A 23,055-nucleotide genomic window follows, 5' to 3' on the forward strand; every position below is an offset into this window, starting at 1 on the left:
TTCTCCCAGTGTTTTGGATTGCTTGATGATAGGTTTACATAGGTTGGACTTGATGGACTTGTGTCTTTTATCAACCTCACCTACTATGTAACTATGATGATGATGACGACTTAGGCACAAAATCAGCCAAGTTGCCATTTGCACATTTTTTTGTGCGTTTATCCCATTTATGTGTATTGCTCCATTATGTCCCCCATAACTGAAGTGCAAGCACACATTACACTCTTCCACCCAAAAAGAAAAAAAAATAGAATTTTATTATACACACAAATTACATTTGGAGACAAACAAAAAGAAGCATGCAGCAATCAAAAAGTTTATTACAGTAGCCTAACATACAGTGGTGCCAGATAACACCATACCACTGAGCCTTAGGCTGGGTACACACAATATGAATTTTGGGCAGTTCCTCAAATTCGCTATGTGGGTATCCCCTTCGGCCACCTTCCAACCAACATTCTTCAATTGAAAAAAAAAAAAAAAAAAATCTAAGAAGTCAGGCGAAAAACAATAGCTACAGCAGAAGATTCCTCTGTCCACACTTTATAGTGCCCAGGTTGAATGAAAATAATCAATGTGTATACATAACATTATGAATTAGCCCCATTAGGTGTGAAATTCGTCAAGGTTTTCTGATGCCCAGTGTATTGATGCATTTACTTTAACTGACTTGATTAATGCATGCCTCTCCATGGCCCCAGGTAAAGCTGGGGTTCTGTGATGCAGTATAGGGGGAATAATCCTGGTATCCCACGCAAGAGCAGCTTATCTTTGACACAAATTGCATCATAAAATGACAGTAACATGTTGTAGGGGGGACAGTGTGCCACCCCTGAAAGCACTGCTGCTTTTGGCCATGACCTATGTTGGCTGTGCAAAGTCTGACCCTGCAAACCCCTGTACAGGATCCCAGCGCAATATAAAGCAGGTAATAATGAGGATTCATAGTTCTGTGCAAAATCTATGGACGCATCTGAAAGCGACTGTAGACCTTCTTTTCTAGCTGTTTGTTATTGCTCTCTGTAATTAGTGCTAGCTTACTATGTCCCAGGGTCATTCTCTTGGTTGCTTCTTCCCTTTTCATATCAGCCAATGGGGCATTCCTGTTTGCGGAAGAGCCATTGAAGTTGGAGGGTTTATTAAGTGAAACATCACTTTTCATTCTTGGGGATGTTTTAATTTGTGCGTTAAGAAACTTATTCTGGATTTGTTCAAACTTGGTTCTTAAAGCAGAAGGCGACTTGTCATCCAGATTGGGTGTAGATTTTGATAAGGAAAGTGCCTGCATCCCTATGAGGTTATTTGGATTCAAGTGCGGTTCTGATGGTCTTCTCTGATCATTGACTTTTTCCACAGTTTGTTTACTTGTTTCTTCTCGTGTATCATGCGAGTTTCTATTTAGGAACTTTGAGATGACAGGCTTATCTTCATGAATGACTGTGATGGCCTGGTTCCTAAAAAATGGAGGGGTCTTCACACTTGACTGACTATCAGAACTAGAGTTGCTGTCTGAGTGAACAGAATCTTCAATTACTGGTACAGTTCTAGGGGCGGTTTTCATGGGCGTCCATCTGGGCCTTGTAGGAGTTTGTCCAAAAAGGTTGCCGTTTTCATTTTCAAGACCTGAGAAATAGTCAGTTTCCAGTGAACAGGCATACAAGCAGCGGAATTCTCTGTCAAACTCTTCCACGATGTTCCCCTTGAAGTAGGTCACCATGTTGTTGTGAACTTGACTAGAAAGCCAGCTGAAACTAAAAGATAAAAGACAAAAAGTTGGAATAAACATCTATGAAGATAATACGACAAAATGTATACTGGATCCTTAGGACCTAATCTAAAAAGATGTGTAATCTCAAAGTCATGATCAGCGACCCTGTGTTCTGAAAGAATATTTTCCCAAACATGAACTGAAAGAAGTATGTTGCCTGCTAGTGGTGACCAGATTCCAAAACTGCTAGCCCCTTTCAGCTTCAATACTTTCATTTAATGAATTGGGAACAAGCATGCACCAAGTTAAAGTGGTTGTAAACCCACTTAAAAAAAAAAAAAAACACCTGCAAGACAAAGGCATAATGAGCCAGTATGCATAGCATACTGGCTCATTATGTAAAACTCACCTGAGATCGAAGCCCTCGCTGCGGTGCCCGTACACCGCTCCAGTGGCCGACATCACTCCCGGCGGTTACTTCACGGTATCGCAGCACCGGCACTGTTATTGGCCGGAGCCGCGATGACGTCACTCCCCACATGCGGGCAGTAACGGCACACTCACTGAAGCACTTCAGTTTGTGTCAGTGCGCATGTGCCGATGACATCGGCACAGGCAAATATGGGGGATAGCTATAAGCATTAAAGTAAACAACCGCCCCTTACTCTAATTACCACCACCGCACCTCAGATGAAATGAACAAACAAATAAGTGAATAAAGCTGCCACTGTAAAACTAAAAAGTGCCAAACAGTATATAATCCTTTAAAACATCTAGATGGTGAACAACATACATATAAAGAAGAAAATAGTGGCGCTATTAAGGAGAACGTTGTTCAATTTAAAACATAATGAAAAATGTCCACTGTAAAAAATCTAGTGCAAAAAATGTAATTAAACAATCAAAACACCGTGTGACTTTTTAAAGTGATTAAATCAAGCAAAATGTCCATATAATAAAAAATGTTTGATTGCAAGTGTCTTCTTAATTTCTTCCACCACACCAGAGTGTTCAGTGAACCCACTCCCTTAAGAAATGCACTCACCGGCTCCAAATGCCCGCACTTGTGTGCAAGGCTAAATCGTTTTTATACCACACAAATAGGGTATGATCAGCAGCCCGATATCCACCAGTGTGTAAGGGGAACACTCCACATGTAAAATAATAAGGTGCTTCAATAGTGTAAAACAGTACGACCAATTTATTAAAACACTATCACTCTTAAAAGTTGCCACTCACATTTTACAAAATCCAAATCAGCAAAAATCAGTGCAATTTCAAAACACAGAAACTCAGCAAATGGATCACACAGTGTAGGGATACGGCCATGGCGGACCCGAGGTATGCAGGCGTCAGCCCCTCAGTTCTCACCCCCTCCTTGGTAATACGCCAGCACATCGAATCACCGCTATCTCGTGAGGTTGCAGCGTCATGCGTCACAGCCACGCCTTTATAATCAAGTTATAAAACGCTGCGCTATCAAAATGATAAATATAAATTTATAATTAATAAAGTGGTATTGTGCTCTCTCGTGACATGTATAAAATGTCCAAAATACTATACATTAATGTGCAATAAACTTCAATAAATAAATGAATTAATACGAGTGCTTCAATAAGCCTGTGAAAAATATATGTAAATATTCCAAAATATTTGTGCAATATTCAAACAAATAATAAATAAATATTTCAAGAAAAAAATCATCCATGCGATTCAGTGTTGCATCCATGCAATGCAGTGCTGTATCTCTGTAATTCAGTGATAGTGCAATGTTCAAACAATATTAGATAAAAAATTCCAAAGAAATATCATCCATGTAATTCAGTGTTGCATCTGTGCGATTCGGTGCTGTGTAGCTTAGTGCTATGATCAAATTAACAGTCCATAAACATTCCAAAATCTATCCATGTGTTTCAGTGAACACAAACTAGAGTGCTGTGTGCTCATATAAGTTCTCCTCCCCAGGTGATAGCCTATTTAAAATCACAATAAAAACCCACAATGGTTATTCGCAATGTCCCCTTCCCCTACGCATGTCGATACAAGGGGTATTTCGTATCATCCCCTGATGAAGATACGAAATACCCCTTGTATCGACGCGCGTAGGGGAAGGGGACAGGACTGAACGCTACACACACACCATCTCTTGGGAACGATTAGTACGCCGCCCTATTACCGGCCGCCGTCACCCGATCATTACCGCTGTTTTAGAGTGGCACACTGTAAGCGCCTTGACATTGTGAGTACCCATTGTGGGTTTTTATTGTTTTTAAATAAAGGTAATACATACTGCACCATGAAGTTCTCTTTATATTGATATACCGAGGTATAAACTGGACTGCTGTGAGGAACAGAGGCACAAATGTAACCTATCCAGGATCCAGCATACAATACCGAACCCATAGAGGTTCTAAGGCGCATTTTGACCAAGCTTAATCGCAAGGTCACACGCCCTAAGGTGGGGGGCTATCACCTGGGGGGGAGCACTTATATGAGCACAAAGCACTTTAGTTTGTGTTCACTGAAACACATGGATGGATTTTGGAATGTTTATGGACTGTTAATTTGATCATAGCACTAAGCTACACAGCACCAAATCGCACAGATGCAACACTGAATTACATGGATGCAACACTGAATCGCATGGGTGATTTTTTTCTTGAAATATTTATTTATTATTTGTTTGAATATTGCACAAATATTTTGGAATATTTATATATATTTTTCACAGGCTTATTGAAGCACTCTTATTAATTCATTTATTTATTGAAGTTTATTGCACATTAATGTATAGTATTTTGAACATTTTATACATGTCACGAGAGAGCACAATACCACTTTATTAATTATATATTTATATTTATCATTTTGATAGCGCAGCGTTTTATAACTTGAGCTGGTATATCCTGCAGGTATGCATTTTGTTCTGCTAACTTGATCGCCCTCTTTCCAGCCCTGATGGAATCCTCCAGGACTATGGACACATCACAGCCTGCCTGTGGCCGGCACTCTCGCAGAAGGTACATGGTAGGGGGTCTTCCCTGGGTGTTGCCTGCCGGGAGGGGGGGGGGGGGTTGGTGGAGCATCATTTATTGTTGTCTCCCTTAAACAGAGATGTGCCTTGTTTTTCTTTTTTCTGTCAGCCCTTCTAGGTCCAACCAGCAGCACAGTTCACGCAAAGGAAGTGACTCTTCAAAGTCTCATCGCCGGTATTCCTCTTCCAGACCTAGACACCACGGTTCTCCCTCAAGATCAAAACACCGTAGCCTCGACCCATTTTGCCCTTCCACGGCTCACTCCAGTCGTACAGCCGAAGGAGTCTTCTGGGGGTGTAGATCGCATGTACCCATGTTACGGGCAAATCCCTTTGTGACTTCTGTTACACCAAAGCATCAGGCGAAAGAGGTGGTACAGACCAGCAATTAAAATCTCTGGTTGAAAGGGTCGTCAAGGAGAGTCTAATGCCGCGTACACACGATCCGACGATTGTGTGTGGAAATTCCGACAGCAAATGTCCGATGGAGCATACACACGGTCGGACTTTCCGACAACAGGCTCACATCGAACATACCCAGTCGGACATTCCGACCGTGTGTATGCGGCATAAGAGATGGAGGCCAGCCAGCCCCACGAACCTCCTACAGAGCCTCCACATTCACCAGTGAGGGATACTCAGGTTCAGGACACTTGGGAGTCTCCTTTGCCAAGTCACCCATCTGCTGTCCCCTTGGATTGGGACTCAGAGGGGGAAGACCCCTGCACCGGATTTGATTTTGCCCTGCTGCTTCCTTTGGTTAAAGCCATAAAAGAGACTTTAAACTGGAAGAGCCAGTAGCGGCCCCTGCTAAACAAAGGAAGTACTTAAAGCAATTAAAGAAGGAACGCGTCAACTTCCCGTTTCTTTATGAACTGGGTGAAGTCATCACGGATGAGTAGGGCAAGGTGGAGAAGAACAACTCCCTGCTCTCAAAAGTACTGAGGCTTTATCCCTTCAAAGAGGAAGAGTTTAAGCAATTGGAATCAGCTCCTCTGGTGGATGCAGCCGTAATGAGGATGGTCAGGCATGTGACCCTTCCTCTAGAAGATACAATCACTTTCAGGGACACCTTGGATAGGCGGATAGACTCTGACCTAAAAACTGGTCTATCTTACTGCAGGTATGGCCTGCAAGCCTGCTTTGGATCTGGCTGTAATGTCAAAAGCCATGGAGGAGATTTGGACGGACAATGTGGATGAGTCACTTAGAAATGTCTCGGAGGATCTGGCCAAGAGTTCGCCCATCGGGGGGCGTGGCTACCGCGCAGCTGAATGGACGCTTAAACCCACAGCTCCGCTCCAGCTTCAGGAACCGAAGCCTTGGGGACGACACAACGACCCTGCTCAACCTCAAAAACGAGCCTAAAAGCCCTGCAACTAACGCAAGATGACCCGCAGGAAAAAGGACAACGATCAGCTGAAGAAATTACCGGATTTCTTCCAGATGAAAGACCGCGGCCTTCTCCAAGATGGCGCCGGCGCCATGCGAGATCCTCCTTCCCCCACAGGCAGCGCGAGGTCTGCGTTCTCCAGCCCGGGCTCACAAGCAGGCTCCAAGCACAGCTCTCCTGGTGCCTCCACACCCATGTCCCGCAGCCCAGCAAAGTCCAAACCCCGGTTGACGGAGGACACTCAGCAAGGCAGCATGACTCCGGATACCATGGAGGACACAAGGGAGCTGGTGGACCCGTTCACAGCCTTCCCAACAACGGGTAAGCCTGTATCAGACACCACCTTAAAAGATATGCTTGTCTCCCTACGCAGCTCTATGCATACAGATATGATGCAATGTGTACACAACTTTAAATCTGAACTAGGAGCTATAGGGGGAAGAGTTGATCACATAGAGGATAAAATGGGGGATTTTGCAGCATCTCACAATACTCTGATTGACGCCCATAACGACCAGTCTGATGAGATTACATGGCTTAGGTCAAAGGTCGCCGACCTTGAAGACAGGTCAAGAAGAAACAACATTAAGATTAGAGGGGTCCCTGAAAATGTTCTTCCCCCACAACTCCAGCAATATGCACAGGATCTAATCCAAACCTTCTTACCTAACATCCCAGATAATGAAATCTATATAGACCGCATTCACAGACTCCCAAAGCCAGCACACCTCCCTGACAACATACCCAGGGACGTGCTGATGCGAGTGCACTTTTACCAGACCAAGGAACAACTCATGTCTGCGTTCCGTAAAAACCAACAACCCCCAGAAAGGTTTGCACATCTCCAACTGTTCGCAGACCTCTCACAATTCACCATGCAAAAACGAAAAGCCTTATTGCCGGTGACCAAAGCTCTCCGCAACCACGATATACCATATCGGTGGGGATACCCCGTGAAATTAACAGTCACCCATGATGGTAACACTACGGTAATCACAGACGTGGAGGAGGGACTCAAATTGCTCCGATCACTAGACATACTACCCGTTCGCCCCTCAGAGGGCCCCTCACCCCCTGCAAAACTCGACACTCAGTACGAATGGCAAACAGTGTCCAGAAAGAGCAGCACCAAACGAAACAACTCAAAAACACCCAAATATAAAACCTAATTCTACTTCACCGCATCAAGGTTCCTGCTAAGGCCTGGAGCATGTACCAAAGTTCCCCCCCGCTTGAAATATGGGCATTTGCTGTGCCCTCAGATGCAAGTTCAACCACACAGTTATTTTGCAATACTTGTTTTTTTTACAATTATCTTTTATTTTTTCCCCTACTCTGATCTCTCTCTCCCTCTACTGGTCTGAGCTCCAAGTGGTCATCCTCATCAAAGTGGACCAGAGAAGCAACAACCAGCCCAACCAACGTCGACTCATCAAAACAAGATGGACTACTCCAAAGAGACCAAGGTACTACACGCACCACTCCCCATACTACTCTAAATGGCGCTTAAAATAGTTTCATTTAATGTAAATGGTCTCAACCACCCGGCCAAGAGAGCTTCTGTATGGAAAGAGGCAATAAAGCTCCAAGCAGATGTCTTATGCCTTCAAGAGACACACTTTGCCACTGGTAATACCCCACATTTTCAACACCAGCAATTTCCTCATGTTTTTCTAGCCTCAGCTCCTTTGAAACAAAAAGGGGTCCTTATCGCTATTAGAGACTCTGTAGCCTTTCATCTTTTGGAAACACACGTAGACCCAGCTGGAAGATATATAATACTCATAGGAAAGCTTAATAACAAACCCTTTACCATCGCTAACTTATATGCTCCTAACTCTCACCAACTCCGTTTCCTGAGGAGACTCTACCGTAAAATTTCTACCGTTCAACAGGGATCTCTGATTGTCTGTGGAGACCACAACATAGCACCTGACCACTCTTTGGACACTACCTCCAAGGCCAAGCGTCCTCCTCCTTCACTTCAGCCTCTGCTACACTCGGAAAATTTATTCGATGTATGGCGCTGCCAACATGCAAATGAGAAGGACTACACTTTTCATTCTGCTAGACATAATTCATATTCCAGAATAGATTTGATTATGGTTGATAAAATGTTGCTGCAGGCAGTGTCCTCCTCCACCATACATGACATCACATGGTCTGACCATGCTCCTGTATCGGTCACGGTGGTGGAGGGGCACACTCCAAGCCCGGCATATATATGGAGAGCCAACACACGTATTCTTCAAATGCCACAGCATGTTAAGAATTTAAGTAAAAATCTAACTGAATTTTTTGAAGCCAATACTGGTTCGGTGTCAGATCCGGCAGTATTGTGGTGCGCCCATAAAGCGTTTGTTAGAGGGTTGATGCTTCAGATAAGTGCAAGGGAGAAGAGGCAGAGGACGCAAAAGCTAAACTCACTAATCAATGATATCAAAGACCTGGAGACAGTAAACAAACAAAACCCTACCCCTCACAATGCCCAAAAATTATCCCAACTCCGTTTGGATCTCAGACTCCTATTGATCGAAAGATATGACAAACACATACAATACCTTAAAATGTCTCATTACTCATCGGGCAACCGTGCAGGCAAATTCTTAGCCCAGAGGCTCAAGATAGCTAGAACCAAGTCCAAAATACCTTTCTTGACACACCCCACCACTAAACACAACATTTACAATCCCAAAGACATAGCAAACTCCTTTGCTGAATACTACTCTACGCTATACAATCTGAAAACAGACCCTGACACTCCACAGCCAACTGAGGAGAAAATTCAGGCTTTTCTAGCGCAACTCAATCTCCCTTCTCTATCTCATACACAACTTGAGACCCTTAATGCCCCCATTACTGAGTCTGAGATCCAAAAGGGGATACGATCACTCCCCCTGGGTAAATCTCCAGGCCCAGATGGCCTCCCTAATGGGTATTATAAGGCATTCCAATCCATACTAGCCCCAACCCTGCAAACAGTATACTCTGCTGCGGTGTCCTCTGCCTCGTTTCCCCCAGAAATGCTTAAAGCATATGTAGTAACTATCCCAAAGCCTGGTAAGGAGCCTACCTCCCCGGCCAACTTCAGGCCAATATCATTACTTAACACTGATGTTAAGCTTTATGCAAAAATATTGGCCCACAGACTGCTTCCAATCCTCCCACTTCTTATAAAACCCGACCAATCTGGCTTCACGGCAGGAAGACAACCGGCCGATGCCACCAGAAGGGTCATCAACATAATACAACATGCCGGGTCGTGTCGGACGCCTTCTCTGCTCCTCTCTTTGGATGCGGAGAAGGCGTTCGACAGGATACATTGGGGTTACATGAACCAAACCCTGCAAAAATACGGGTTCGCTGGCCCCATCCTATCTGCTATACGGGCATTGTATTCTTCTCCCTGTGCACAAGTCTTTACATCTAATTTACTATCTGACACCTTCAACATATCAAACGGGACTAGACAGGGCTGTCCCCTCTCCCCCTCAATTTTTAACCTACTGATCGAACCCCTTGCAGAAAGAATCAGAACACATCCGAAAATCTTAGGCTTCTCCATACAAGGGAAATCACACAACATAAATCTATTTGCAGATGACATCATCTTATTCCTCTCCCAACCCAAAATATCATTAAGCCATGCACACAATACCCTAAATGAGTTTAGCAACATCTCATATTATAAAGTCAATTTTACAAAATCAATTATACTAGATTTAGGAATAACCCCCTCCTTAAAATCCGAACTTCAGACATCCTTCCCCTATACATGGAGCAAGACGAGCATCACCTACCTAGGTCTTACATTGACCAAAAACCCAAATGACCTAGCAGAAACCAACTACTCCTCCTTAATTACTAAACTCACCAAAGAAACAAACAGACTAGCCAAAATAGAACTAACTTGGTCGGGCCGTCTTGCCTCATTCAAAATGTTAATCTTACCCCAAATACTATACATATTCCGAACATTAGCTGTCCCAATACACAACACACATATCAAAGCCTTAAATACTCTACTTTCCAGATACATCTGGCAATCCAAGAGACCAAGATGCTCTAAAATCCTCCTGGTCAAACATAGAAGAGCAGGAGGGATGGGACTGGTGGACATTAGGGACTATTATCGTGCTGCAGTACTTACACAACTTAAAGAATGGTTTGACCCAACATCTGACAACCTATGGTGCGGAATTGAAAGAACTCTGATTCCTTCTAACAACCTACAATGTTTCCTATTTTTCGATGTGTGGAAACCCCACCCACTACACACCCTCCCACTCACCCTCCAAGCATCATTATCTGCATGGAGAGACCTATGTAAAAACCCAACCACGCCACCCCAACTCCAGGAAATCCCTATACCCATAGCAATTATCTCTCAAGCCATCCCCAATCTTAACATGGGAGAATGGCACAACAGAGGTATAAAATTTATCACGGATTTATATTCCAATAACTCCCTTATCCCCTTCACCACACTGCAGGACCAATATAATCTATGCCCTACAGATCAATATAAATATAATCAAATAGCTCATCTCCTACGCTCTATTAAATCATACCATATATACCTACCTAAAGAGGCGTGGAAATATCTCACCTCGAAACCCACTCCTCCAAAAGGTATCTCTCTGTTCTACAATATTTTTCAAAGTAAACTAGATTTTATCAAATCTCAACCTTTCCAGAAATGGGAAACAGATCTAAACGTGCGCATTGCGAACTCACAGTGGCAGTGTGCATTTAGATCACTCTACAAAGCTTCAAAATGTGTCAACCACTGGGAACTTTCCCAGAAAATTGCATTACGCTGGTATCTTACACCTTACAGGATTTCAAAATTTGGAAACAATGGCTCCACGCTATGCTGGAGAAAATGTGGCTCCATAGGTAACCTATTACATATGTTCTGGTCCTGTAGGCACCTAACTAGCTTTTGGAACTCTGTCTTCCGGTTTATTTCTAGCATTACGGGAATTCTGACCCGCCCTAAACCAAGCTTGGCAATTTTAAATGTGGGTATTGAAAATTTCCCTCCTGAATTCAAAACTGTAATCACACATATTCTCCTAGCTGCAAGAACACTAATAGCCAGGGATTGGAAGGCAGACAGAGCTCCAAATGTATCCGAAGTCCTCACAAACACCCAGACACATTATGTTTATGAATCTCTGATAGCCATTAAGAATGGCCAAAAAGAAAAGTTTGATAAAAATTGGAAAATTTGGACAACATGGTTTAAAGGTAACTGACTTTAACAAATATCAGATGAACTATTCAAATCTAGATGCTTCCACTATGTCCACATGAGATCAGACCATGGATGAACCTCCTTCAACCTTTCCCCCTCCCTCCCCTACTCCCTTCCCTCCCTCCCTCCTACCTTCCCTCCCTTTATGTTATTATTTTCTTTATATGTTAAATTTCCAGCAATATTATATCCGCATATGGATAACATGTTATTCAGCTATAACTATAATAATGATATTAATACGCCTCACGAGACCATTACCTTAATAACATCTTGAAGATTAGATTGTCTAAATAAAATAGATATACCTATGTTAATGTAATATGGTACAACATAACGGTGTAACACTGTACTCTATGTATAACATGCAAAACTCAATAAAAATCATTTAAAAAAAAAAAAAAAAGAGTTCGCCCATCCAGGAGTTGAGGTTGGCATCGGCCTTCTTGGGGGAGGCCTTGATTGATATCATCTGCCTGGTGGCTCGGGTTATGCTTTCAGCAGTCACCGCCAAGCGTGCCCTGTGGCTTCACCCTTGGCTGGCCGACCCAGCATCCAAACAGGTGTGGTGCCGAATTCCTTCCAATGGGTCTTCTCTTTTTTGGCAACAAACTAGATAATGCCATAACCCGTGTCACCAGGAACCAGGAACGTGCCAGGGAAGCACGTAGTTACAGGCCAGGCTGTGAAATCTCCAGATTGTGGAAGACTAGACAGTCATCTTTCAAGAAAAACACTAAGAGCGGTTCGACTGGTGAGGGGGAATTGACCAAATCTTTTTGAGAATGGGCCCATCCAGGCAGGCCCAGGTGGGGGCTCACCTTCCCCACTTTTGGCATGTCTGGGCAGCCTCGATCCAGGACTTCTGGACAGTCAGAATGGTCTCTTCAGGTTACGCCTGGACTTTCAGCAGCACTCACAGGCTCAGGTGGGGTCTCTTCCAGCATCGGAAGAAAAAAGGCAGATTCTATCAGCTTACGTAAAATCTTTATTGGAACAAGTTGCTGCTATTCCTGTTCCAGATGGCCAGCAAGGCATGGGGGTGTATTCTCCTCTCTTTATGGTCCAAAAGAAGAACGGTGCATGGGGGCCCGTCATAGATCTGACCCATCTGAACCGTTTCATCAGAAAAGAAAGGTTCAGAATGGAGACCCTGTCCACATTCCAGCAGTCGGTCCAACCAGCAGACTGGCTGGTCTCTATAGACCTCAAGGACGCTTATTTCCACGTTCCAGTGGAAGCAGATTTCCAGCAGTTTCTCTGATTTTCCATAGGCCAACTTCATTTACAATTTACCTGCCTTCCCTTCGTGCTGTCGACTTCTCCATGTGTCTTCTCAAAGGTCTTGCTGGCTGTTGTGGCTCTATTAAGAACCAGAGGGATCCGTCTCCATCATTACCTAGACAATCTCCTCCTGCTGGCTCAAGACAGAGATCGTCTCCTGGAATACAGAGGTCAATTCATTTCAACTCTTCGGGAATTCGGATTGGCTCCTGAATCTGGGGAAAGAGTCAGTTAGAGCCTTCGCAATCTCTTGTGTTCCTTGGAGCTCACTTCGATACAGTGAAAGGCACCATCTCCCTACCCGACGAGAAGGTTACAATAGTTCGAGACAGGATTTGTCTGGCTTTTTCCTTTTATCTCCAGACCCTCCAGTGCCTGAGGATCATAGGTACCATGGTGTCCACAATACCAATGGTGAAGTGGGCACAGTGGAGGATGCAAATCTTCCAGAAGGGATTTCTTCATCAGTGGGCAACAAGTCTTAACGTATTCACATTACTCCGGCCATGAGGGGTTCCCTCCTCTGGTGGCTTCAACTGGAAAATCTATGTAACTGTCACTCTATCCTTCCCATTACATGGATCACAGTAACGACAGATGCCAGCAACAGAGGTTGGGGCGCTCATTGCTTAACGGAAGTGGCTCAGGGCTCCTGGGATTTTCCCTCTTGGGTAACAGTGTCAAACATCCTAGAATTACGGGCAGCGTTCCAGGCCCTGATGGCATTTCGCCATCTGACAACGGGGGCATCTGTATTACTCAGATTGGACAACACGACGGCAGTAGCCTATATAAATGAAAAAAGGAGGTACCAGAAGCCTGTTCCTGCTACAAGAGGTGGAACCAATTATGACCTGGGCACAGAAGAATCTGGTCAACATAACAGCAACATATGTACCTGGGATTCTGAATGTCCAAGCGGACTTCCTCTCTCGAGTCTGCTTGGACAATGAGTGGTCTCTCCACAAGGATATGTTCAGATGGATCCTAACCTTGGGGATCTTTCTAGAAGTCGATCTCTTCGCCTCTTCGTGCAACAAGAAGCTGACGAGGTACTACTCAAGGTTTCGGGACCCTCAGACCTATGGGATAGACGTACTGACAGAACGTTGGTGGTTCCACAGAGCCTATGCCTTCCGACACCCATTGTCCTTCAGTTCCTGCAGAGACTCAGGTGGGAGGAAGTGGAAGTAATAGCCATAATTCCTTACTGGCCCAACAGGCCTTGGTTTCCTCTCCTAACACTTCTCAGTTTCCGAGAATTGGTTCCTCTCCCGCTCAAAATGGATCTGCTGTCCCAGGGCACGATTCTTCACCCGTGCCCGGCTCACCTGCAGTTAAGGGCTTGGTTCTTGAGGGGGGGGGGGAGGTTGGAGGCATTAGGTTGCCCCGAAGAGGTCATTCCCACACTCCTGAATGCAAGAAGAAGCACTAACCGAGCGTATGAACGAATATGGGCTAAATTCTCGATCCATATGTCTTCTAGAGCTAATTCATGTAGCATACCTGCAGTTCAAGACATCTTGAGCTTCCTGCAGTCAGACCTGGATTTGTCCTTATCTGTCAGTTCTCTCCGTGTACAGGTTTCAGTGATCTCAGCCCTCACTGGGGTGTCGTGGGCCAGACACGCCCTTATTCAGCAATTTTTCAAAGAAGCAGTTAGCCTGAGGCCTCAAAGGAAACCTATGTTTCCCAAATGGGATTTCCTCTAGTTCTGGAGTTCTTCTCACCTCGACAAACCACTTTCAATCAGAGCGCTTACTATCAAAACTGCATTTTTGATATCCATCACCTCAGCAAAGAGGGTATCCGAAATCCAGGTTTTAGGGTCAAAAGAACCTTTCCTAACTTTTTTTTTCGGACAGAGTGGTTCTAATTCCAATGCTAGGGTCAAACCCTAAAGGTCACCTCAATCTTTCATGAGAACCAGGAGATCTCACTTCCCACCTTTAGATCAGCCGGAAGTCTAGAAATACATGCCCTCGATGTAGGAGTCTCCTTGAAGCAATACTTGAAGGCCACGGCTCATTTGCATCAGTCGGATTATCTCTTTGTTCTTCCACGGGAAGAACAAGGGGCTATGGGCCTCCGTCAGATCCATTGGTGCGTGGGTCGTCCAAGCAATTCAATGGGCCTATAAAGAGAAGGGCTTGGCTCCTCCTGAGGTGGTAACAGTGCACTCAACTAGAAGTCTCTCAATTTCATGGGCAGACTCACGTCATGTCGCACCTGAAGTGATCTGCAGGGCGGCTTCTCGGTCATCAAACCATACTTTTATGTCTCATTATTGTGTTGAGCCAGCTGCTCTGTCTTCAGTTATTTTGGTGTTAAAGTAGCGTCCGGTGACGGTGTTAAATAAATATTTGTTCAGCATTTTGCCCACCCGGGTGTTTATGGCAAGTTATTTCCCACACGTTGGCTGCCATGGAGTGTTAGGAAAATGGAAAATTCCTATCAAAATACTTACCGTAATTTTCCTTTCCTGATGGACTCCATGGCAGCAGGAGTTCCCTCCCAATGGCTGGAGTAGGCTAGTTACTGAAGACGGCCGCTGGCGGGGAGCAAAGATTTATGGGAGTAGTGTCCTATAGGGTAGTAGAGGCAGGACTAAAGCCACACGTTGGCTGCCATGGAGTCCATCAGGAAAGGAAATTACGGTAAGTATTTTGATAGGAATTCTCCGTTTTATTCACCTTGGTGGATACCAATACTGTACATTGAGCTATGCATACGTTGAGAACAGGCATAAGAATACTTTAAATAAATAAAAAAAACCTGCCTCTTCACATTTTTAAGTTCCACTTGAATCTGTATATTTGTTCCAGGTTGCTAAGGCTGGTCAAACATTATACAACTTTCTAGTACAATTTTTTTTTAGATATGCCAAAACAATATAATGTGAGGTCATACCTAAACACTTTCAATGTGTATGTAATCAGGCAGGCCTTTGCACTGCATAGTTGAAGGTAAATCTAAAGGAAATTGAATAAGAAAATTGTATGATGTATGGCAGGCTTTAGGCCCCTTGCACATGGGCCATCCTCTGATCGGGTTCGCCTGTCAGTTTTTCAGGTGGACCTGATAAGACCCTCCATTCTCCTCTCCTCCTCCAGTCAGATGTAGATGGCCTTATGCCTATTTAGCTGCCTCCGATCTCCTAAAAACAAAAAGACGGAAGGGGAAATTGCTTCCCATCCGCCTGGCTGGATTGGATCAGAGGGCAGTCGGGTGTAAAACGGACAGAGTGGGCTGTGTCCATGTCCATTACGCATTGTCTGTGTCCATTCTGCATAAGCAGAGCAGACACAGACCTGTCATCCAGCAGCTCCACTCTGCTCAGCTCAGCAGGGGATCAGTGGACAGATCCCTTGCTGAGCAAAACCAGATCCAGCTCATGTGAAAGGAGCCTAACTCAGAAGGTATTGAAGCATTTAGATGAGCACCAGAGACCAGCGGCTAGGACAACTGGAAGGAGATTAAGAAAATTGTAAGGAAAGTGTATCGTCACACGGAGTGGTGCCGTGGATACACGTAAAATAATACTGTGCCACGTCCTAACAATTGCATATACCAAAAAAGAAAAGGAAAAGGGACTTATGGACTTTTTAGGCACCACAAAATTATAGATAAAACTTCTTATTTTATTTAATATCAAAAGACACATAACAAAAGACAAAAAATATTGTTAAAAACACAACATATGCCTATGCTTAGATAGTTGCTATACAACACCATCTACAATATGAGATTCTCCGGACATATGAGAAATGGCTTCAAATGTAGATCAGTCCGAAGAGGTGGCTAGATAGCAATTCCATAATTAATTCACATGTTGAAATTGTTCGATGCTCGACATGTTTCGCGTATGGGCTACGCTTCCTCAAGAGCGATAACAATGTATGTTGTAACTATCAAAGTATATAACATTACAATTAATGGTTAGTATATATATACAAGTAAAAAACAGGCGTCTACAATGGCGCCATATATTTTATACAAAAAGGACAATTGTGTGCTTGCTCAAACAGGGCGGTAGTGGGCGTCAGTGCCCGAGCGGTGCTAAAGGACTGCTATGGGGGCGTGCACAACATAGTTACGAATAATATTTAAAAAGCAGTAGGATAGATTTGTGACCCAAATCAGATTTTTAATGGCCTCGACATGTAGAAGAAAAGGAAGGGGGGAGGGGGGGGAAAGGGGGAGGAGGGAAAAAAAGGAAGGAAAAGAAAGGAGGGAGAAGGGGGGGGGAAAGGGGGAGAGGGAAGGGGGGGGGGGGGGGGGAAGGGAAAGGAGAAAAAGGCGGAAAGAAAAAGGGGGGGGGGAAAGGGGGGAAGTAGATCGTCCACTTCCCCCCTTTCCCCCCCCCCCTTTTTCTTTCCGCCTTTTTCTCCTTTCCCTTTTTTCCCTCCCCTTCCCTCTCACCCCTCCCCCCCCTTCTCCCCCCTTTCTTTTCCTTCCTTTTTTTCCCCCCTCCCCCCCCCCCTCCCCCCCTTCCTTTTCTTCTACATGTCGAGGCCATTAAAAATCTGATTTGGGTCACAAATCTATCCTACTGCTTTTTAAATATTATTCGTAACTATGTTCGTGCACGCCCCCATAGCAGTCCTTTAGCACCGCTCGGGCACTGACGCCCACTACCGCCCTGTTTGAGCAAGCACACAATTGTCCTTTTTGTATAAAATATATGGCGCCATTGTAGACGCCTGTTTTTTACTTGTATATATATACTAACCATTAATTGTAATGTTATATACTTTGATAGTTACAACATACATTGTTATCGCTCTTGAGGAAGCGTAGCCCATACGCGAAACATGTCGAGCATCGAACGATTTCAACATGTGAATTAATTATGGAATTGCTATCTAGCCACCTCTTCGGACTGATCTACATTTGAAGCCATTTCTCATATGTCCGGAGAATCTCATATTGTAGATGGTGTTGTATAGCAACTATCTAAGCATAGGCATATGTTGTGTTTTAACAATATTTTTTGTCTTTTGTTATGTGTCTTTTGATATTAAATAAAATAAGAAGTTTTATCTATAATTTTGTGGTGCCTAAAAAGTCCATAAGTCCCTTTTCCTTTTCTTTTTTGGTATATGCAACTGGAAGGAGATGTCAGCAATTACAGTCTACATATATTCTGCAGCACATGTTTTCAATGAATTTTGCTTGATGCCATGGAAATCTTATATTACCCATCAGGGCTGGACTGGGACAAAAATTTGGCTCTGGACTTCATCCAGACTGGCCCACTTTAATTTTGCAAACACACACAAAAACAGTATATAAGCTATACAAAATTGTGCAAAAAAAGGTATTGGGCATAGGACAGAACATATATCTGTCCTCCAAGTTTTACCATTTTTTTTTGTATGAAAATATGTTAACTGAAAATATACTCCTCACTCTCCTCTTATTATTTCATTTATTCTCCTCTGTATTTTTCTCCTGCTTCTCACATCACTGCGTGAATTGGGAGGGCCAACGTAATGCTAGAATTTAAGAAACCGGCATTGCTGCACAGCCATTGGCTGCCTTTCAGCAATGCAGCAGCGCAGAGGCTGAGCCGAGTTGCGCACCATAAAGTGAGGTGATGGGCAGTGCGGATGACAGGTCTCTCCCATACCAGCTGGCTGGACTAACCCCCCCCCGCCAACCCCAATGGCCACCCAAGCCCCCCCCTACCTTTCACTGGCCATTAGCTGTTCTACTTTATTTCTCTTATAGGCAGTACAGCGGTGTACACAGCCATTACTTTGACCGTCTGTCACTGAAACCAGAGACTCCCGGTAGTCCTGATGGCAAGTACATGCCTGCTACCTATAGTTAAAAGGTTAACTAAACTCCAAAACAAAAACAAAAAATGTAATATACAACAACATTTTCAGCAATACGGAAAATACCTGTTGAGCTTGTGTAAATTAATAATGGACATACACAAAGTTTAGCCTTGGTGGTTATAATGGCTCTTTCCATAGATACACTGGAGGAGTAAATGTAGCCACCTGAAGTAATCTATGCAATATTATACAATCTAATATATCCTATATAACTATTGCATACATGTATTAACTTGCCTATCCCTATAAATTAGCTAGTCTATTAGAGTCTGATAAGCACAATGATATAATAAACACATCTGCTTAGTAAACAATGTTACATTTATTTCCCAAGAAAATAGGAATATACTAAACAGCAGAATTAGGAAAACTAACATAAAGGTATTAAAATAAATTACAATGTTACAAAGCTTACAATCAGAACACAATACAAGAATATACTTATCACATTCTCTAGACTGGACTCATCGGCTGGTCTCAAGATGTTGAAAGAGCTCTGGGCCATGTGGCCTAGGCCCAAGCCAGCATTCAGAGCAAGGTCTCAAGATGTTGAAAGAGGGCCAGAGCCATGAGGCTTAGGCAAAGGCCAGCATCAGAAGAGAAAGAGCTCTTTGGTTGCAACAGCCCTTTTTACAAACACACACCATCCAAACCCCCTCCCATTGCCAGCCCAACTCGATTTTGGACGAATAAGACAATTCCTGGGGCGTTCCTGCTCAGCAGGTTATATTACTGACTGTCTTGCCGTAATTGGCCTCTGGTGGCAGTGTTTGTCCATGAATCATCTCTATTAGCCCTGGGTCGTCTTAGCTAGCTTTTTTTTTTTTTTTTTTTTTTAAAAGAAACATGTTTATTGTTGAAAGAGTATGTCAGTGTACAGTCATAGTACATCACTTACAATCACATGAAGGGATATTACCCGGAAGGTATGATGACATACAAGTATGTTATACAGATCACGGAGAGGCAAAGTTTGATATAGTTACAGAAAATACTGCACGATTTTCATCAATGTATTCCTGAATAAATCTTGGGACGAGGTCTTTACTGAGGGATTTTAGCAAGGGCCTATGTAGCATAATATCCCAATATGATAATGGGTGACTCATTAGACTCTTAGAATATTGCAGGGTTACTGTGAGCAAGTATTATCATTGTTCAACCACCTGTCCCATATCTTATAGTACTTATTTGGGCATCCCCTGTGTTTATACATGGCTCTTTTGTATGGTAGTGACGCGTTCACCTCTCTGATCCAGATCTGTATGGTTGGATGGCCAGTGCCCATCCAGTACTTGGCAACCAATTTTCTAGCATAGAACAGTGATTCACTGAGAAATGTGACCACTGATCTATCTTTAATAGTATCTGGTAATAGGCCAAAAAGACACAACTTGGGGTCTAGTTGGATCGGTGAACCCATGTGATCGTGAAGGAATTTAATGACCTGTGTCCAGTAGCTTTGTATGTCCGGGCATAGCCATATTAAATGATAGAATGTGCAAGAGTTACTGAAGCACCTGGGGCAGTTTGGGTTCTGTTGTGGGGCATATTTGGCTATTCTAGCTGGTGTGAGATAGGATTTATGTATTATATAAAGTTGGGTCAGGCGTTCTGAGATTTTAGGTGATGTTTTTTTGACATTTTCTAAGATATCTTCCCAGTCAGAACTGTCTATTGGTCCTACGTCATTTTCCCATCTAATCCTCGCGTTATCGGCAATTCTAGTCACCATTTTGGTACGTAGGGTGGCGTACAGAGTGGAGATAAGTTTGTCTGGATCTGACCCTGTGATCACGTCTAGTAATGTTAGTGATTGTGGATTGGGGAAGCCATTTGCGAATTGTGTTTGGAGTGCGTGTTTCAGTTGTATATATCTGAAGCGCATATTGGGGGAGAGACCGTACTCTTCGCAGATTGTTTCGAAGTTTCTCACACCAAATATGGTGATAACTTGGTATAAAAACACTATTCCTTTAGCGGCCCAACTGAGGGTCCCAGGCAGAGACATAAGCTCCCTCAGTTGTGGGTTATGCCACAATGGGGTGTGTGAATGAAAAAAATCAGTACCAGTGAGTCTGACAGCCCTTTCCCATACTCGTCTGTGTTGGGACAGCAGCAGGTTGCGATCCTCTTTTTTATGTTTCGTGTTGCCTCCTCTAAAGAGTACTTGTAATGGGGAGTATAAGTCTTTGTTGGGTCTCTTACATACTAAGATTTGATATCTTTCCTCGTCCGTTTTGTGGATATAATAGAAGTGTGATAGCTGAGCTGCTAAATAATATGTGTGGACATCCGGAAGGGCAGCGCCCCCACATGAAGTTGGGTTCTTAAGTGTATTCCAGGCTAGTTTATGCCTATTGGAACCCCACACAAAGCAGTTAAGAATTTTATCAATGGTTTTAAAGGTTTTGAGGGGAATAGAAATTGGGGAATTCCAAAGTATATATAGGAACTTTGGCAGTAGTATCATCTTAAAAAGGTTAATCCTGCCCATTACTCCAAGAGGAAGTCTTGCCCAGGTTTGCGTTCGGGATTTTAGATATGGGAAAAGTGGTTCGATATTGTTTGTGATGTATTCCAGTGGATCTCTAGTGATTTCTATACCTAAATATTTAATAGCTGCAACTCTTTGCAGAGGGAGGGATGCCGCGTTTTGTGTGGGGGCCGTCAGATCCATGGGGAGAATCTGAGATTTAGTCCAGTTCATGTTTAGACCTGAGTGTTTACCGAATTCTTCAATGGTTAGGAGGGACGCCTGCAGGGAAGGGCCGGTATCTTCTAGATATAAAAGCATGTCGTCTGCATACAAGCTTAATGTCTCCGTCAGAGGTCCCGCTCGTAGTCCCCGTATGTGTGGGTTTTGTCTGAGGGAGATAGCCAAGGGTTCCACCGCCAAAGCATATAGCAGAGGGGATAGCGGGCAACCCTGACGGGTTCCTCTGCTCAGTGGGAAGGAATCGGATGTCCAGCCATTTACCACCACTTTTGCCATTGGGGAGTAATATAGTAGCTGTACCCATTGTATAAAGTTGGGACCAAAACCGTATCCCCGCAGGCACTCCCAGAGGTATCCCCACTCCACTGAATCGAACGCCTTAGCAGCGTCGAGCGCTACCACCGCCCTACCTCCCATAGTCTCATGTTCCGCTTGAATATTCATGTGGAGGCGTCTTAAATTCATAGCTGTGTTTTTGCCTGGCATGAACCCTGTCTGATCAGGGTGAATGAGGGAGAGAATGCTGTTATTGAGGCGTATAGCTAATATTTTGGCTAGTATTTTTATGTCTGCTTGGAGAAGTGAGATAGGGTGGTAGGATTCTGGTAGTTGGGGGTCCTTACCCGGTTTGGGGATTACTATAATTACTGCCTGGCGTAGGGTTTCAGGGAGGGATTCAGTTTCGAATATGTGATTGTATAATTTCAAAAGTTCAGGGGCCAATATCTCAGAGTATGCCGCATAGAAATCTAGTGGGATACCATCTCCCCCTGGTGCCTTGCCCGGCGCCAGGGAAGCTATAGCTAGGTTAATTTCGTCTAGTGTGAGGGGGGCCTCTAGTTCTTGTATCTGAGGATCAGATAGTTGTGGAAAGGGGATTGCCTGGAGGAATGATCTAGTTTCCTGTGCAGTAACTGATACTTTAGAGGAGTATAGGTCAGAGTAGTATTTACGAAAAGCCTCTGCTACTGCGGGGGGGTCTGATATTATGGTGTTTTGGGGTCCCAGGAGGGTCACCACTACTGGGGGGTTAGTGTTCTGATGAGCTAAGTATGCTAGTAATTTGCCAGCGCGCTCCCCTTGCTCGAACACGCGTTGTTGTAGGAAAAAGAGCTTTTTTTTGGCTTTGTCGTAGTGTAGTTGATCCAATAGTCGTGTGTGGAGTCTAAGTGTTGCTGCCCTGTCCTGACTGGGGTCTTTGTGAAACTCCTTTGTTAGGAGGTCAATCCTATCTGAGGTCTGCTCAAGGAGTAACTTGGAGGAGGTTTTAATTCTATTTATGCGAGAGGTTAGAATAGTGCGGACATGTAATTTGTACGCCTCCCAGATGTGTCCTACCGGGGCAGTGTTTTGGTTAGTTCTGAAAAAGAATTTCCAGTCTCTGTGTGTCTCCTCTTGGTCCTTCATCATTGACAACCAGAAGGGATGTAAACGCCATGTACGAGGACTAACGTGTTGGGTCAGTTTCAGTGTTGTCCAGCAGGGGGCATGATCAGAGAGGGATCTAGTGTGATATCCTGAGTCTATTAATTTGGGAAGTATCGTGTCGGAAACTAGAATAAGGTCGATGCGGGACATAGTGGAGTGAGTTGCAGAAAAACATGAGTATATTAAATCGTGGGGGTGCTTGTATCTCCAGACGTCAGTCAGCGAGAATTCTTTTAGTGTGCGCCCTAGTCTGGTAGTATCTGGGATGTGGACCCTTTGGTTTGCCTGTGTTTTATCTACCTGGGGATTCAGTACCATATTAAAGTCCCCCATCCAGATAGCAGGTATATTGGGGTGTTGAGCCATATATAGTAGGCCTTCTG

General features: G+C 44.0%; 1 protein-coding gene across 1 annotated transcript in view; it reads right to left on the reverse strand.

The window, feature by feature from the left end:
- Nucleotides 1–235: 235 nt before the first annotated feature.
- The window catches only part of FAM83C (family with sequence similarity 83 member C), a 92,056-nt gene continuing 69,236 nt past the window's right edge, over nucleotides 236–23,055 (reverse strand). Inside the window, exon 4 of the mRNA XM_073608227.1 lies at nucleotides 236–1,751. Within this exon, the coding sequence (XP_073464328.1) occupies nucleotides 962–1,751 (790 nt within the window). The 3' untranslated portion in view covers nucleotides 236–961. The remainder of the gene's footprint in view (nucleotides 1,752–23,055) is intronic.

Source organism: Aquarana catesbeiana, linkage group LG12 (assembly GCF_042186555.1).
Source record: "Aquarana catesbeiana isolate 2022-GZ linkage group LG12, ASM4218655v1, whole genome shotgun sequence".
Taxonomy (NCBI): domain Eukaryota; kingdom Metazoa; phylum Chordata; class Amphibia; order Anura; family Ranidae; genus Aquarana; species Aquarana catesbeiana.